The sequence below is a fragment of the Lolium perenne genome, chromosome 7 (genome assembly GCF_019359855.2).
Source record: "Lolium perenne isolate Kyuss_39 chromosome 7, Kyuss_2.0, whole genome shotgun sequence".
In the NCBI taxonomy this organism is placed as follows: Eukaryota; Viridiplantae; Streptophyta; class Magnoliopsida; order Poales; family Poaceae; genus Lolium; species Lolium perenne.
This window is the reverse complement of record NC_067250.2, coordinates 108,769,937-108,787,475: the sequence shown is the minus strand read 5'-3', so window position 1 is coordinate 108,787,475 and position 17,539 is coordinate 108,769,937. Positions and strand designations below refer to the sequence as shown.

At 52.3% G+C, this 17,539-nt stretch overlaps 1 protein-coding gene, 1 long non-coding RNA gene and 1 other non-coding gene across 3 annotated transcripts; all 3 read left to right on the top strand.

Annotated features, from left to right (window-relative positions):
* The first annotated feature begins 11,425 nt into the window (after positions 1-11,425).
* Positions 11,426-12,165, top strand: LOC139834156 (uncharacterized). The gene is made up of 3 exons (XR_011749586.1): positions 11,426-11,505; positions 11,585-11,719; positions 11,793-12,165. It is a non-coding gene; the product is annotated as an uncharacterized lncRNA (long non-coding RNA).
* An 812-nt stretch (positions 12,166-12,977) lies between these two features.
* On the top strand, positions 12,978-13,050 carry TRNAR-CCG (transfer RNA arginine (anticodon CCG)). The gene has a single exon. It is a non-coding gene; the product is annotated as a tRNA-Arg (tRNA).
* Positions 13,051-14,352: 1,302 nt separating this feature from the next.
* Positions 14,353-15,502, top strand: LOC127312658 (thiol protease SEN102-like). The gene has a single exon (XM_051343197.2). The coding sequence runs from the start codon at positions 14,375-14,377 to the stop codon at positions 15,479-15,481; it is 1,107 nt and encodes a 368-aa protein (XP_051199157.1). The 5' UTR covers positions 14,353-14,374; the 3' UTR covers positions 15,482-15,502.
* The last annotated feature ends 2,037 nt before the right edge of the window (positions 15,503-17,539 follow it).

The following is a 17,539-nucleotide window of genomic DNA, read 5'->3' as shown; positions in this document are numbered from 1 at the left end:
CCGGCCAATTTGGTCCTTCAAGCACCGCTGCATCGTACGTTGGTAGGTGGCACCTGCGTTTTTCAAGCCAAAAGGCATAGTAACATAGCAGTAAGTGCCGAACGGGGTGATGAATGAGGTCGCCTTTTGGTCGGACTCCTTCATCCGGATCTGATGATACCCGGAATACGCATCAAGAAAACACAGAAGTTCCGCCCCTGCCATCGAATCAATGACTTGGTCAATGCGCGGCAGGGGAAACGGATCTTTCGGGCAATGTTTGTTCAAGCCAGAGTAATCGATGCACATTCTTAGTATTTCAGTGTTCTTTTTGGGTACAAGGAGGGGATTTGCGATCCAATCAGTGTGGATAACTTCTATTACAAAACCTGCCTCAAGTAACTTTGCTAGCTCCATTCCTATGGCGCGGCGCTTCTTGTCTCCAAAGCGTCGCATAGCTTGCTTCACCGGTTTATCCCCCGGGTTTATGTTGAGGTAGTGCTCGGCGAGTTCCCTTGGTACTCCGGACATGTCAGAAGGCTGCCATGCAAAGATATCCATGTTAGCGTGGAGGAACTCGACGAGCGCGTTTTCCTATTTGGGGTCCATGTTGGCTCCGACTGAGACCTGCTTGGAATCGTCGTCTTCCTTGAAGTTGACTTTCTTGGTCTCTATCGCGGCCTTGAAGGAGTTTTTGTGCTCGGAGATCTGCTTTTTGGTGGTCTGCATCTCAGTCGGATCCACCGCGGCTCTGTAGCCTTTCAGCTCTTCTCCAGATATCACAGACTCTGCGAAGGCGGCTTCGCCTAACTCGCACTCATGAGCCTTTTTGTAGTCTCCGGATACGGTAATCATACCCTTAGGACCCGGAATCTTGAGCTTGTTGTAGATGTAGCACGCTCTTGCATGGAACTTGTGGTAGGTGGGCCTGCCGAAGATAACGTGGTAGGAGCTCTTGAAGGGCACAACTTCAAACGTGATCTTCTCTTCGCGGTAATTGTGAACATCGCCAAAAGCCACGGGAAGTGTGATGCTGCCGAGGGAATTCGCCTTCTTACCCGGAACCACGCCATGAAACTCAGTGTTGCTGTGTTTGAGCTGTTCCTTGGTGAGGTTCATCCGCTCTAGAGTCTCCAGGTACATGATGTTCAAGCTGGCTCCACCATCCATGAGGCACTTGGAGAAGTCATACCCGTCTATGCGGGGACTTACAACCAAGGCGTAGCATTCTTTTGGCACAATGGCAGGGTGATCCTCCCTATCAAATGTGCACGGGACTTCCGACCACCTGACATACTGCGGCACAGCCGGAACTATGGCGTTCAGGATCCGGGTAGCTGACTTGGCAGCGCGGACTGTTGGGGTTCCGAGGAAAGTGTGGTAAGCCCCCACGCTCTTTTTCTCGAATGGGTTGGATTTACCTGCGGACCCTGCCTTGGGATCCGGCGAGTTATCATCCTCATCCATCGCCTCGGAACTATCTTCCTCTTTGTCCTTGTTCTTGCCCTTGCCTCCCTTGCCACGTGGGCGGCGCTTCCGGGCTCGCTTGTATCCTGCCTCCGGGTCGTTCTTTAAATCATTGACCCATTTGCAGTTGCCGTTGGTGTGAGTGGACTTCCCTGTAACCGGATCCAAGTGGGCTAGGCAAGGCATGTCTCTATACTCCTCATAGGTTTGCGGGGCGCGGGATCCGCCAGCTGTGACCTCAGTGCCATGCTGCTGACCCCTGCCGGCTCCGCCACCACGGCCACGTCCTCTTCCGCCTCCTGAACCTCCGCGTTGAAACGCCATGGCGACCATCTCGGATCCGCCACTCTTCTGGTCATCGTGGTTCTTGCGCTTATGGCTGCTGCTGTTGCCGTTATCACGGTTCTTCTTTTGTTGATGTAGGGGGATTGCTGTAGCTGCGAGATCACCGCCTGCATCATCATCGGCGGCAGTATGATCACTGGCAATGGAGATCATCTCATCCAAAGTCAGTTTGTTTGAGTTAGCCAAACGAGTGAGCGTATGCCTCAGCAATCCTCCCCTCTGCAGTCCACCGATGAAAGCGTACATGGCGGTGGTGTGGTCGACGTTTTCGCACTCGTTCCTGCATGCCAACCATCGTGTGAGGTAGTGTCTTGAGGTTTCTCCCTTCTTCTGGATGCAGGCTTGCAAGTCGCTTGCCGTGGCAGGTCTTTTGTAGGTGCCTCTGAAGTGTTTCTCGAAAGCGGTCTTCAGGTCGAACCAGCAAAAGATGGAGTTCTTCTCGAGGTCACTGAGCCAGATCCGGGCTGGACCTACAAGGTACAACTGGAGCATGCAGCAGGCGATGTTAGGGGTTCCTCCGGCAAAGGTTACTGCATTATAGTAATCCTCAATCCAGGTGTCCGGCCTTTCGGTGCCATCATAATGCTTCAAGTTTCCTGGTAGCTTGAGCTTCATCCTTGGCTTTGGTTCCTCTCGAATCATCCTGCCAAAGCACTTCGGACCGATGTAGTCGGTTCTGTATTCGTTAAGGCGTTCCCGCGCGTCGCGCGGGCCGTGGCGAGGAGATTGTGAGCGAGAACGAGATCTCCGGCTGTCGCCTCCGCCTCCACCTCCGCCGCCACCGCTAGGTGGTGGTGAGGGAGACCTGCGAGGTGGTCGATCCGACTTCTTGCTTCCGCCTTCCGATTCTCCTCGGCCTTCCCGGTGCTGGCTCCGGCTCCGCTTCGTGGCTGCCTTCGCCATGGCGCTGGCTGCCCTGGTCGTTCCGGCTCCGGCGAGGCTCCGGGTTGCGGCTCCGGCGAGGCTCCGGGTCGCGCTCCTCATTCCGACTCCTCCTGGGCTCGGGCTCACGATCGTTGTTCTGGTTCCGGCGAGGTTCCGGCGAGCGCTCCCTGTTTCTGTTTCTTGGCAGCACGTTGTCGCGGATAACAATCCCACCATGCCCTGGTGGCCTGGTGTTTCCGGCTGGACTACGGCGGCGAGGGGGTCGCGGGTAACCATTAGGCGGAGGAGAGGGGTTGCGGTACTTGTCTCGTCTAGAGTACATTGCATCCTTTCCCTTTCTTGGATCTGACGAAGGCGTCTTTGACGGCACGGGGATCAGATTTGGGTGTTCCCTGGCTTTTCTTCTGCGCTCCGAGGATCCGGTGTGTGATTCATCGTCGGGATGTCGATTGGCGCGAGCGTCCTTCTGCGCGGTAGATACACAGTTATCCGGATTGGATTCTAACCTGCGCGAGGTATCCGCCTTGCTTTGCTGCTGCATTGCTGAAGCGACAAGTTTGCGGAGGTAGTTGATATCAACTTCTTCGTCCTTCTTTTTCAATAGCTCCGCGGCTTTTAGCATGTTATCCTTTGGGGTTTCCAGCGTCGTCGCTTTCTGCGGGCGTGGCGAAATTGATTCTGCGGGGCGGAATTGCTTCTCTAACGATTCGATCGGCCTCCGCCTGTGCATAGGTCATCTTTACTTCCCACTCTTGCCTCATGCTCTTGACATGCTCGAGTGTGTCAGCAATTTCGCGATCCTGTCTTTCGAAGTGGTCCATCAAGTTTGCAGCTTCTGCCCTTTCATCCCTTATTGCGGCTGCGGTATTGGCGAGCTTCTTGGCTGTGGCCAGCATTTCCTTTCTCGTGGCCTCTAGAGCCTCCGGATCTGCGGCATCGCCCGAGGTTATAGGTTTGTTAAGAACTGCTCGTGCAACCATCTCTTCAGGTGACAGGAGTTCCTCCGAGGAAGAATCCCTGCGGGGTCGCTCCCGTGACATTGGAGATCCTTGGCGAGATGGCTGAGGGTCGGATTGGTTGGTTGCCTCTTCTGATCCAGGTTGTCCCAGTGGCCGCTACGGTTGCGAGAACCTGCTTAGGCTGGGCGGATTCAACTTCAGGCTGATCACCGTATCCGTATTCCCTTATCTTGCGATCGAACTCTTCAGTATCCATGGAGGGGGTATCTCCCGAAATTGGGCTCAGATTGCCCAAGATCGACTCTTCAACCGGAGTTTCGCTTTCTCCGACAGGCTCAGCCTGATCCGGATCCGTGTCGTTTTCCGGTGCCTCTACCTGCTCAGGACCAGCTCCGTCTTCTTGAGGGGCGGTTCCGGCGGTATGGGCCAAGAAGTGTACGAAGTGGCACCTCTGCTTTTCTAACACCTGGGAGACCCAGGCGGATCTGCATTGGTCTTCCACCGTTGTTTCCTGCTCAAGGGCGGATTGGGTGGGCTTTGAAAATTCCAGATCCGAGGCGGAATCTTCCTTGGGAAGCTCCTGCATCTCAGATCGGATCTTCGCGACAGCGTCCAGCTCTGCCGCGGTCGCGTCTGCGTTACTTACCAGTGGGTTTTCGTCGGAATCGACGGTTTCCCCGATGAAGATGTGTATGCCGCCAACTGGGACGATGGAGAGCTTGACGGGGTTTGTCCTAGCTGGAATCCAACACTCATCCGGAGGGACGATCGGCAGATTTCCGGCGTAGAGGACGCGCCCCACAGCGATGGTGTCGTCGTAGCTTCCCATGGCGGAACCCTCCCGGTTCCGGCCTCCAGACGCCACAGGCCCCACGGTGGGCGCCAACTGTCGTTGCCTAATCGACGGTACCTCGGAGGAGGGATCCTCACGAGGGGGAGAAGAAGTAGGGGCCATAGGGCGGAGTGCACACGGGACGGTGGTACGCGATTTACCCAGCTTCGGAACACCTGCTCGATGACAGGGCCTACTGCTGCTTGTCTGGAATTATCTGGGCGCTTTCGCGATGTTACAATGAGTTGAGATTCTGCCTCTAGGGCTCCCAGGATCCGGCTTATAAAGGCGCACGGATCTAGGGTTTACATGGAGAGTCCTACCCGGATACAGGTTTCCTAACTACGGTACAATGTCTTGCCGTGTACGCCAAGGATCCACCCTTCCATCTACGTCGTACCGGATCCGGGTCCCTTGATGGGCCTCCGTGGATCCGGGTTCCTCCTCAACGTCGGTTGGATCCGGCTCCCTGCCCCTGGGCCGGACATCTTCCGTCAGGATCAACAGCAACTGGGCCGCCCGATGGGCCACATGCCTCACCACCATCTGTGGGCCACCCGGGCTTGCCGGATCCAGGCACTGTCGATGGTACACCCATGAAGTATACCCACAACACCGGTTGTTCGACTACTTCCTCTACAGCCGAGGGTGAGCTGAATTGCCGACTCCCCCTCCGCATTTTTTATGTCATTAGATTTAATTTCTCCGTCAAGTCGCGTAACCTAGGTGTCAATTCCCGTCCGCAAGCGTTACGCGGATAAATATGCATTAGTGGTCAGCATATTTTGAACCGTAACGCTTGTGGCATTTACGGGACAGTCGCCGGACCCGTAGTTGGGTACATTTTCCATGTTCTGCTCGGGTGCGAGACAGGATTTCGTCAGCGCCTCCCTGTTGTTCTCCGGATGCACATCCTCTCGGCTTTTTGCCGAGACGTGTATCGGGAGAGCAGCGGGGAGGTGCTGCCAAAATTCTGTCTCGCACCCGAGCAGAACGTGGAGAACGTACCCAACTACGGGTCCGGGGGCTGCTAGGAGCCCACCTAGTAGAGATGTAGGTTGATGCACGCGTTTTCGCCGGTAGAAAAATAAAAATATGATGCATTCAATTTCATGCTACTATTTGTTGTTTGTCACGCAATAAAGCAGGATGGCTGATAATGAGTGGATGTACAGTGGCCGTGTTAGTTCAACTCAAGTGACAGATGAATGGAAATGGAAGACCGATTTGTTAGTGAAGGAGTTAGCTCGTGGTTCGAAGGGGATTGTTCGTCCCCGTTGCCCTTGCAATGTCTGCAGGAGGCGTCATCCTAAGGATATTCTAGAGATGACTAAACACCTTTGGTGGAATGGGTATATGCGTGACTACGACCCGCCGGTCGACTTTTCTCGGCACGAACGTGATAGAGGTGAGGTGATGCGGCAGCGGATCGATGGCAATGAGAACGATGGCATCTTAAACTTGCTAGATGATCTTCGGGATGCTCACATGCCAGAGTTACCATGGGACGAACAGTCTGAACCGGAGGAACCGCCTGAACCGGAGGGACCTCCACAACCGGAGGAACTTCCAGAGGAGGAACCTGAGCCAACCGCGAGGGCCTTCATTGATATGATGGCCTCAGCTAGGAGGCCTCTATACCCGGGTGCAAACATGTCTCAACTTGATGGCATCACGCAGTTGCTAGCCGACAAGTGCATGTTTGAGAGTACTCGAGCATCGTTTGAAAAGACTCGAACACGTAGGTAACATGTTGCCTGAAGGTCATTGCTTGCCCAAGACCATGTACGAAACAAAGAAAATCTTGAAAGCATTGAAAATGGATTATGTAACATATGATGTCTGTCCAAAATTTTGCCTTTTGTTTTGGAAAGACTATGCGGATGACAAGTACTGTGCCAAGTGTGGTCACTCTAGGTATCATGAGGTAGATGTAGGCAATGGTCAGAAGAGGCAGACAAAAGTAGCCATAAAGATTCTTCGTTATCTCCCATTCATCAAAAGAATCCAGCGGCTTTACATGTTCGAGGAGACTGCCAAGCAGATGACATGGCATAAGACCGGGATAAGATTGCAGGACGAGAAGAAACGGGTACCCATGGTACATCCATCTGATGGTCAATCATGGAAGCACTTCGATGAAAAGCACCCAAATGAGGCAAGTGAGGCTCGGAATGTTAGAATTGCGATAGCAACCGATGGATTCAACCCATATGGTATGTCGACTGCCGCGTACAGCTGCTGGCCCGTGTTTGTTATTCCGCTCAATCTCCCTCCTGGAGTCGTAATGCAAAGGAAGAACATATTCTTGTCGATGATCCTTCCAGGGCCTGAATATCCAGGGAAGAAATTGAGTGTCTTAATGCAACCACTTGTGGATGATTTGCACCACTCGTGGCATCACGGTACATTGACATACGACCGAGCATCAAAGAGAAACTTCATCATGAAAGTTTGGTTCCACTATTCGATGCATGACCTACCCGGGTACGCCCTATTCTGTGGGCATAGTACAACTGGTAAGTTTCCATGCCCAGTGTGCAGGCACGAACTAGAATTCAGGCACCTAAAAGCTGGACACAAATATGTTGCCTTTGACAAACACCGCAAGTTCCTCAGTCCAGGGCATCGGTTCAGATCTGACAAGAAAAACTTCACGAAAGGCGTAGTTGTGCTTGAACATAAAGAAATACCAAAGTTCAATGGTGCAACTGTTGATGCTGAGCTACGTGCTCTCCAGCCTAGTAAGGAACCCGGCCACCAATTTGAGGGATATGGTAAAACGCACAACTGGACTAACATAGCAGGCATAACAGAGCTCGAGTATTACAAGGACCTTGAACTTCCCCATAATATCGATATGATGCACACCTAAAAGAATTGTGGGGAGGCATTCCTTAACACCTGCTGCAACATACCAGGCAAGTCAAGGGATAATGTTTCAGCTAGAGTCGATATTGAGGAGATATGTGACAGGGTGGCTCTACACATGCAGCCTCCTGAGGGCAATCGAAAAGGTTGGTTAAAGCCGCATGCCAAGTACTGTCTTGATAGCGCCGACAAGAAGGAGGCATTTACGTGGCTCAAATATGACGTGATGTTCCCTGATGGTTATTGTTCGAATATGAGTAAGGGAGTCAATCTTGCTACAGGAAAAATAAACGGGCTCAAGAGTCACGACTATCATATATGGATTGAGCGGCTGATGCCGGTGATGCTTCGAGGGTATCTCCCCGATCATGTCTGGCGAGTGCTTGCGGAGGTGAGCCATTTTTTCCGCACGATCTGTGCTAAGCAGATATGTACCGAGGTGATTGAGAAGCTGCGGGATCAAGTGCCGGACATGCTATGCAAGTTAGAGATGATATTCCCCCAGGCTTCTTCACTCCGATGTTACATCTCATCGTGCATCTCGCCAACGAGGCACTCTTGGGGGGACCGGTGCAGTATCGTTGGCGATTTTGTATTGAGAGGGAGTTCAAATATATTCGGTACAAATGTGGAAACAAAAATAAGATTGAAGCATGCATAGCTGAGGCAACTCTCCTCCATGAGATGGCAGACGCCACGACAATGTACTATGCCAATGATGTGCCCACTAAGCATAACCCGGTCGCTCGGTACAATTCCGACGAGCCCAAGCGTGACCCAAAGCTCTTGCTCTTCAAATATCCCGGTGGCAAGGCCGGTGCCTCAAAAGTGGAGAACATTTCGCCAGAAGAGAAGGATTGCATAATGCTTTACGTGCTTATGAACATGGAGGAAGTGGTCGATTTCATGAGGTAAAATGATGAACCAATTACTTTGCAACCAGTAACTTGGTTTTGGTCTAATACGTATTTTCTCCTTTCAGCCAATTCCATGATGAAATGTGGCCAGGAAGAAATGGTCCCACTCCCACGCAGTGGTACACTCTTCTGAAAGAGGGTGCCCCGCCCTTAAATAAAAGCTTCGTGAACTGGTTCCATGAAAAAGTAATTTCTCAAATGTTCCTCTTACTTTGCAATCCGTGACTTGTCTTATTACACGTAACTAATGCACAGAATAATCTGAACTGAACTTGTAGGGAGCTGATCCCAACGTTGAGATGACAGATGAGTTGAGATGCGTTTCCCAGGGTTTTAACCGTAGAGTCCATACGCATGAGAAGTATGATGTAAATGGGTATCGCTTCCATACGGAGTTTCATCAGAAGAACCGGCCTAATGCAAAAACAATAAATACTGGGGTCTACACCCGCAGAGCCGATGATCTTGATTACTATGGAAGGTTACAAAAGGTATACGAGTTGACGTTCAACAACGCAAACATAGAACTCAAGCTCTTTGTGTTCAAATGCCACTGGTTTGACCCACACGGTGGAATGAGAAGCACCCCCTCCATTGGTTTAGTTGAAGTTAGGCCTACAACCACCTACAACGGATCCGACGTCTATGTTGTGGCTCACCAAACCAAGTAAGTTTATTATTTGTCCTACCCATGTCAGAATGAGGAACTCATGGGCTGGGAAGTCGTGTTCCAGGTATCGCCACATGGTAAGCTACCCATCCCCTCCGAGGACGATTACAACAACATTGACCCGGTAACATATGAGGGAATTTTCTATCAAGAGGAAGAGCAGTTCGGGGCTCTTCAAATAGACATAGGTCTTCAGGATCTCCACAACGTTGTACAAATGCGTGGTGAGACCGTGGTGGACCTGAAGGACATAGCTATGCTCACCAAGCGCCATGCGAACAAAGACAACATTGTCGAGACTCAACCGGAACCCAATGCCGACCATGAATACTCATATGATACTGATTTTGATAGTGAGGCTGAGAACCCAATGCCTAGAGATGAGAGTGGTGATGAATGGTGAGGGTCTTTTATGCTTAGTACCTACATTATCATTATGCTTAATACATACATTTGTCATTATGCTTAGTACCTACATTATCATTATGCTTAATACATACATTTGTCATTATGCTTAATACCTACATTTTTCATTATGCTTAGTACCTATATTTGTCATTATGCTTAGTGTTTACTCATTTTTAACATGCTTATTAATTATTTTCTCTTTTCTTATGCAGGTAATTGCCCAATATGAGCGGACGGAAGGCATCATCGAGCTCCTTGCTTGAGCAGATGCATCAGCGGAAGCCAGGGCCGGGTGCTTCCAGACGGAGTGGAAGACCCATTGTTCCCACCCGGCGTTACGAAGACGCAGACGGAGGACGGGGAGGACGAGGGGAGGGCGAGCTGGAGGACGAGCTGGAGGACGAGGGGGAGGACGAGCTGGAGGACGAGGGGGAGGACGAGCTGGAGGACGAGGAGGGATGCACAGCTCCTTCTAGCTGACATTCCCTCTGCTTCTGGCTCAGTGGCTTCACAGTCTATGGACGAGGAGGAGGACACTAGGGAGGAGGAGGAGGACACTAGGGAGGAGGAGGAGGAGTCTAGGGACGAGGAGGCTTCGACGGAGATGGCTCCGAAGAAGTTGCGGATTCGTGGGGAAGCGCAGGTTCCCGATGAGAGTAAGGAACCTGCTACGGAGGATGAGAAGTGGCTCCTTGTCCCAGGAAAGATAGAGTAAGTAGTAAGGTGATTTCATTTTCGTTATGACACTTAGCATTTTCTAATGTTTGATAATTGTGCAGTAATTTCACATATACGGGGAAGAATGTCCGCGTGCCAGGGAGTCTGATTGGAGCTGCTATTAGGAAGTACTGGCCGGGGATGTACACTCCGGTCCTTGGGGGCGAGTCCAAGCTAGCCTACACTTGGGAAGACTTTGAGATAGCGCCTTACCCTGGCTTTACTTCCGCCGCCGACGCCGTGATCAAGAAGTTTTGGGTACGTAATGCATACTCTTTGGGTTTCGTTCATATGTAGTTGATAACCCCACCGTGATAACTCATGCCTCTCACACTTTCTGTTATGCTTGATTGCAGCGCAATTATAGGGTGGCGACTGAGCATAAGGAGAGGGCGGACGTGATCCTCCGTAACATGTGTCGGAAGTTGACACGGCAGCAGTGGTACAACCAGAGGATCACGTGCATCGGCCACTTCTATGCTGAGCAGGGCGTAAGGTACACAAAGCCTGAGATTGTGCAGGGACTCGCCCCGGCTATGACGATAGAGGACTTCATGTCGGTAAGTAATTGTCAATGCGATTCTATGTACTGCGGCTAACTTGCAACTATATTGTTTGTTCTTCAAATGAGTTTTGATTTTGCAGGTTGTACCACATTGGGCTGATAATAATAAGAGGGCCGCCTTCATGGAGTTGGTCAAGAATTGGGTCGGCGAAAACCCCGATTTCAAGGCCGTGAGCGACCGGAACAAGGCCAACCGTGGGAATCGTGGAACACACGGTGGGGAGCAGCAAGACCGATCGCTATCGGGAGCGTTCGGTACATATAAAAATGGAACAAGCTGCATTTTTGATTTTCGATGATATGCATAACATTTGTTTTGTGATGCAGGGGAAGAAGCTCGGGAGGGAACTTGGTGAGATGGAAGCGTGGACGCACATGAAGCTGGTGACGCCCCGTCCGAACGAGCCTCGGCCCGCGCCTGAGATGTACTACGGCAAGGCCAAAGAGAGCAAGGAAAGATACTGCGAGGAGTACGCCAAGCTCCATCCAGAGGTGGAGGACCCTATGACCGAGCCGGTCGACGAGGTGGCGATGATCTTTGGCGGGGGTCCGGCCAGCCGCATGGACGTCCTGCCTGCCTTGCTGGGGGTTTCAAGCCTCAGAAGAACTTCACGCAGATCAAGGCTAGCCTCCCCTCCGGCAGCTACGCTACCTCCTCGCGAACTACATGCCGTTCTCGGGTAGAGGTAGATGTAAGTCATCCACACTTTCATCCTCTGTTTTGACTCTTGTTCCTGAATGGCTATGTTGATGAGACGCATTATTTCTGAAATTGTAGACTCAGCTCGTGGAGGCCTATGCGATGAGCTTACGAGGAGTATCTCGAGAAGATTAAGGAGCATGACCTTGTGAAAGATGCCTATGTCCAGTGGACGAGCAACCAGATGGCGGTAAGTTTCAATCTCTATGGTTGCAAAACATGATAAGTCCCCATGTTTGAATCTGAGCTATCTCTCCCGTTTCTTGCAGAGTTTCACTCGGTTCATGATGACTGGAGTGCGAGAGGAACCACTCCCAGAGCCACCTCATCCGGGGCCGACGCCAGTGTTCCCGTCCAAGGAGGAGTTCTATATCATGTACAAGCGTCAGCGTCAGTTGACCCCGGTAAGTTGCTAACTTGGCTAAGTTGCTAACTTGGTGTGACATGGCTAAGTTGCTAACTCCCTCCAACATGTAGGGATTGGGAGAATCCGGGAACGACGCTCCTGATGGTACGCCGATGCACCCCGGTCGCTGTTCTCCTGGTGCTTCTGCCGAACCTCGGCATGGTTCTGCTTCCGGTGGCTCTCGTCGTGGTTCTACCTCCCCGAGCACCGTCGAAATACAGCGGCCTCACTTCACCCACTCGGAGCTAGATCGTCTGGAGCTAGATCGTCACTCGGGTGGTGCACCACCATAGTTTCTACATTGTACTAGCTACATGACACATGCTATATGTGTAGAATGATCTATGTAGGATGACTATATGTACCGTATTGCTTGTGTGCTATATTTGTACTAAATTTGGGATTTGGTGCCATATTTGTGCTATATCTGTGATGTGAGCTATATGTGTGCAATTCATATATGATACTGCTATTTTATATGCAATTGATGTGCAAATGGAGCAAAATCAGGGAAATAAAAAAAATCTGGGCAGCAGCTGTGCCGACACCGTCGGCACAGGCCCATAGCTGTGCCAAATGGCAGGGCCTGTGCCTGGGCCTGTGCCGACGGTGACACCGTCGGCACAGCTGCTGCGGTTCGCGCCATTTTTGTCCAGTTTGAAATTCCGTGCGTTCGCGCCGTTTCTGGGAAAAAACAGGACGGCATGTGTTACACCGTCGGCACAGAGGGGACGATAACGGCGAGCTGGGTCACGGCGAGCCGGCTGCGCCGACGGTGGTACGGCCGACGGCCACCGCCCAGCCGTCGGCGTACGCGTGTGCCGACGGTGGAGGCCTGTGCCGACGGTGAGCGCGCCGCCCCCGACGCGATCTGTGCCGACGTGCAGACGCCGACGGTCACCGTCGGCAGAGACGGTGCCGACGGTGCTTCACCCTGTGCCGACGGTGCGGGGCCGTCGGCGCACCCCGTGTCTCCCGTAGTGTTGTATGGGATGGTTTGTCTTGCTAGTTGTATCGGATGTTTTCCTTGAAAGATGGGCTGATAAGTCAGCTCACATGACACATCGGTCTTTACCCTGTACATAGCTGAGTACTTCCAGATTTTGGTGTTTCGGTATCATCGCCGATAAATACGAGCAAAATTAACAAAGGATGGATCTTGTGATTAGTTGCGCTAATAGTTGCAGCAAACCACAAGTCCAGAGAAAGATACTGAGAGCCTTTATATAATTTTGTGGATCATTTTACTCAACAATGACCGCGTGGCCTAATGGATAAGGCGCTCGCCTCCGGAGCGGGAGATTCTGGGTTCGAGTCCCAGCGTGGTCGCTTTTTGTGTGTGAGGTTGGGCGATCTGGAACACTTTCGTATCGTTTGTTTTTGGACGCTTTTTGGAGTTGGGGCGATCTGGAACACTTTCGTATCGTTTGTTTTTGGAGTTGCAGATCAAACCTGCTACTTGTGGAACCAAAAGAATTATGCAAATGTTGTCCTGCATTTTAATTGAAGTTCGGATCATACAACAGCTTTGTTAATGGAGGGCGTGATCCTTTACTGGAACTAGCCTTTGTGTCATCGTCGTGAAAAGGCCAAGCGAGAGACATGGAAATCATTTGTTCCCATGTGCAATATTTACCAGCGAATGGAGTGTGTGGATATTTCGTATGCGAGGCATGACAGTGTCAGTATGTAGGTTCTATTCTTCTTTTCTCTTTGTACTCGCAAGAAGAGTTCTCGTGCGAGGACGAAAGTGAACACAACAACGGAAGTACATGGACCTTTGTTGAGCACATCAGCTTTTCCAGCTTGCAACTGTGCATATTTCGTGCTGTGATTTTTTTTTAATTATATCTTAATTGCACCTAATTCTTCATTTGGTTTAATAGATTTTTTTCACAATATTTCCATTTCCCCATGTTGGTAACTATTTATGCATTGATAAACTAAAAAATCCGAGCGGTAATGTAGTATTTCTACTTTCTCCTTTATTTTTATAGTATTAATGTCTACTAGGTCTAGCAAAAAAAATTAGGGTTAGTACTTATTTTTTTACAGTGAATTAGGTTTTTTTTACCCGGTGAATTAATTAGGGTTGTTAGTAGGTCCCGAAAAATATGGTCAGTAGGGGGCCTCGACTCCATTTTCCTTGAGCTGGGACCCGTGGGCCATTGGTTTGGGCTGTTGCCACCCGCGCTTGGCAAGTTGGGGTACAGCCCACAGAGTTCAGCAGGCCCGTGTGCGGCATGCGAGTAACCCCCCTTCGTCAACAGCAGGCAACAATGCCAACAGCTGCTGACCTACACCTTTAATCTATGGCTGCCGGCGCTTTAGATCAGAACATATTCTGGCTAAAACGAAAAGTGAGCTGCGCGCTGAATCAACCTGGACAATACTGCCTAAATTCCCATGGAGTCCAAACAGCAGGCAACGACAAAACAGTTTTTGACCTGCGACTTCAAATTTCAAACAAGACCGAGGCTTGTGTTGTGTGCCTCATGCTTGGGTGCTTGCCTGCTCTATATAAGAACCCAGCTGATCGGCATGGTTACCACAACCCATCCATCACTCATCTCACAACACAGCTAGCTTACTAGCTAGAGTAGCTTCCAACAAACATACAAACATACGGAGCAATAGCATTGCAAAGGTGACAATGGCGAAAGCGCTCGTGGTGACGACCATCGTGGCCGCGCTGGTCCTGCTGCTGCTGGCCGCGGCGCCAGCGCCAGCGATCGCGCTGGACTTCACCGAGAAGGACCTGGCGTCGGAGGAGTCCCTGTGGGCGCTGTACGAGCGGTGGCGCGCGCAGCACACGGTGTCGCGCAACATCGGCGACAAGGCTCGCCGCTTCAACGTGTTCAAGGAGAACGTGCGTCTCATCCACGAGTTCAACCTCGGCGACGAGCCCTACAAGCTCCGCCTCAACCGCTTCGGCGACATGACCGCCGACGAGTTCAGCCGCGCCTACGCCTCCTCCCGCATCGCCCACCACCGCACGTTCCGCGGCGACGACCGGAGGACCGGCGACGCCTTCATGCACGGCAGCGCCGCCACCGCCTCGAGCCTCCCGTCCTCGGTGGACTGGCGGTCGAAGGGCGCGGTGACCGGCGTCAAGAACCAGGGGCAGTGCGGTAGCTGCTGGGCGTTCTCGACGGTCGCGGCGGTGGAGGGCATCAACGCGATCCGCACCGGCGACCTGACGTCGCTGTCGGAGCAGCAGCTCGTGGACTGCGACACGTCCGACTCCGGCTGCAACGGCGGCCTCATGGACAACGCCTTCCAGTACATCGCCAGCAACGGCGGGATCGCCTCCGAGGACGCGTACCCCTACACGGCGCAGCAGGCGTCCACCTGCAACACGGCGCCGCCCGACGTGGTCACCATCGACGGGTACCAGGACGTGCCGGCCAACAGCGAGGCCGCGCTGCAGAAGGCGGTGGCGGCGCAGCCCGTGTCCGTGGCCATCGACGCGAGCGGGTCGCAGTTCCAGTTTTACTCGGAGGGAGTGTTCGCCGGGAAGTGCGGGACTGTGCTGGACCACGGCGTGGCGGCGGTCGGGTATGGCGTCACCGTGGACGGCACCAAGTACTGGATCGTGAAGAACTCATGGGGCTCCGACTGGGGTGAGCAGGGGTACATTCGCATGAAACGGAACGTGAAGGACAAGAAGGGACTCTGCGGCATCGCCATGGCGGCATCCTACCCCGTCAAGACATCACCCAACGCCAAGCAGGGAGGTGTCCTCCGTGATGAGCTCTGATTAAAAACTAAAATGCATTAAGGGCAACCCATAGTATAGCCGTGGTAAAAGGGTTTATATTACTCTAAAATAAATAAATAAATAATGGATCACGATGAATACATCTCGCATGCTGGGTTGTACCAGTCATATACTTGTAATGTTGTTTCGACCATATAGTACAAAATTTTCATTTCTGTACAGAGTCTTTATTTTGCATCCTGCCATTTTTACGTATGAAATTGCAGTTGAAGTCTTCAGAAGGTTAATTAAATGTTCATAATAATTTGCCTCAAAAAAACATGTTCAGAATAATCAAGTGTTTATTACTCGAACACAAATAAATAAGGAAAAGTCTATCCATTGCTACAGCCGGTTCGATAGGAACGTCTCATTCCTTCGCTGCTCTCCTCCTCTGGGCGTTGGGCACCGCATTGCTGCTCCTCCCGCTTGTTGGCCACCGCTTCTCCTCCCACGAGCTCCGTCGGCGGCCAGGAACCCCACTTCTCCTCCGCGCGTTGGCCGGTTCGTTCCGCGCATGTGCCTTCCTGCTCGATGGTCGGCCGTCGCGCGCTCCCGCTGCTAGCCGGCCGCCGCCATGTGTAGAAAGGTCCCGAAGCTTGCCCTCGCCGGCCATGGGTGAGCTCGCCCATGTCGCCATGGACAGCGATCTGAGCTATGGGAATATTGGTCTGGTGGATGGTTCAAGTAACTCCCGATCTACCTCTAAATGGCCTCCGACGTGGTGGATTGGTGGTCGGAGAGCTCAAATTGGTCATGGCAGTGACCCATGGTCGTTAGGGAAGGTCAAGTTTTTGGAAATTTTGCGGATGTTACAAACGATGTTGCGATTTATTACATACACATTTTTTTAGTTATGTTTTTTCCTTCGAAATGGGGAAATATCGCCCCAGCTTCTGCATCCAAAGGATGCACACGGTTTTTTATTAGATTATTCACGAAACCTTACAACAAACAATACAAAAGATCAATCTCGAAGCAACCTAACTATACCTACAGTGGGTTGTAGAGGGTGACAATACACCAACTCACATCATCCAAACTAAATGCCTTCCCAAACCGCCCAATAGCAGGTGAGAAGCACATCCAGTCAAGCAGACTCTCAGCGCACGCCAACGCCCACGCCACAGGAGTTGGTCCCGCCGTCTTCCTCGACTCCATCTTCAAGAGAGATAATCGCATTAACCTTGCAAGACCTGCCGTCGATGCCACCATGACGCCAGACAGCTCCACGAACCTGCACCTATACATCATCCCGCATCTGTCGTTGATACCCTGCAACACCATGCAACTGAGACTCAGCGCCAACAATGTGGTAGATGAACACCACTCCACCGAAAACCGCCAACATCCAGCAGCTGCTCCAAAAACGATGCCCCAAGAGGTAGAACGACGCAGGGCGCGCCGCCATCGTCTGATCCGGGAGACCCAGACCTAGGGTTTCCCCCGGAGCAGCACAAGTGAGAGACCGCAGACTGCGACGACGATGCCTTCAAGAAGGTAGCGGCGTGACACGTCGCCATCGTCCGCCAACCGAGGTCGGAACACGGTTTTCACCGGCAGCCGCGCATCCCCAACTCACCGAGTGTAGTGCCAAGACGGACAAAGATGACGCTTTCGACAAGGTAACGACATCGACCGACGTCGCCATCATCCGCCAAGACCGAGGTCGAGGCTCAGTTTTCACCGGCCGCCATGACACCCCGGACTGGATCACCATTGCCGGAAACCTGTGTGAGATCCCATGATCCCCCACACAAGACAACTAGCCTGGCCGACCACCTCCGACGAAGAAGAAGGCCGCCTCCTCCGTCGAACCCGAGGCTGCTGCCCCGGGCGTCCTCGTGCCGCGGGAAGATCCCGAGGTCACCACCCCGCACCGGCGAGAAAGGGAGGGGATGGCGCAGCCCGTCCCCCCACCAGCCACCACCGGTGTGCCACCTACGGGAGGCGGGGGAGGCCGCGGCAGGCGCCGTCGCCCCCTTCCTCCGACCGCCGCCGCCCAGCCATCACACATGGGCAGGGGGTTGTAATATCCCAGGTATTGGGGTTACAAAT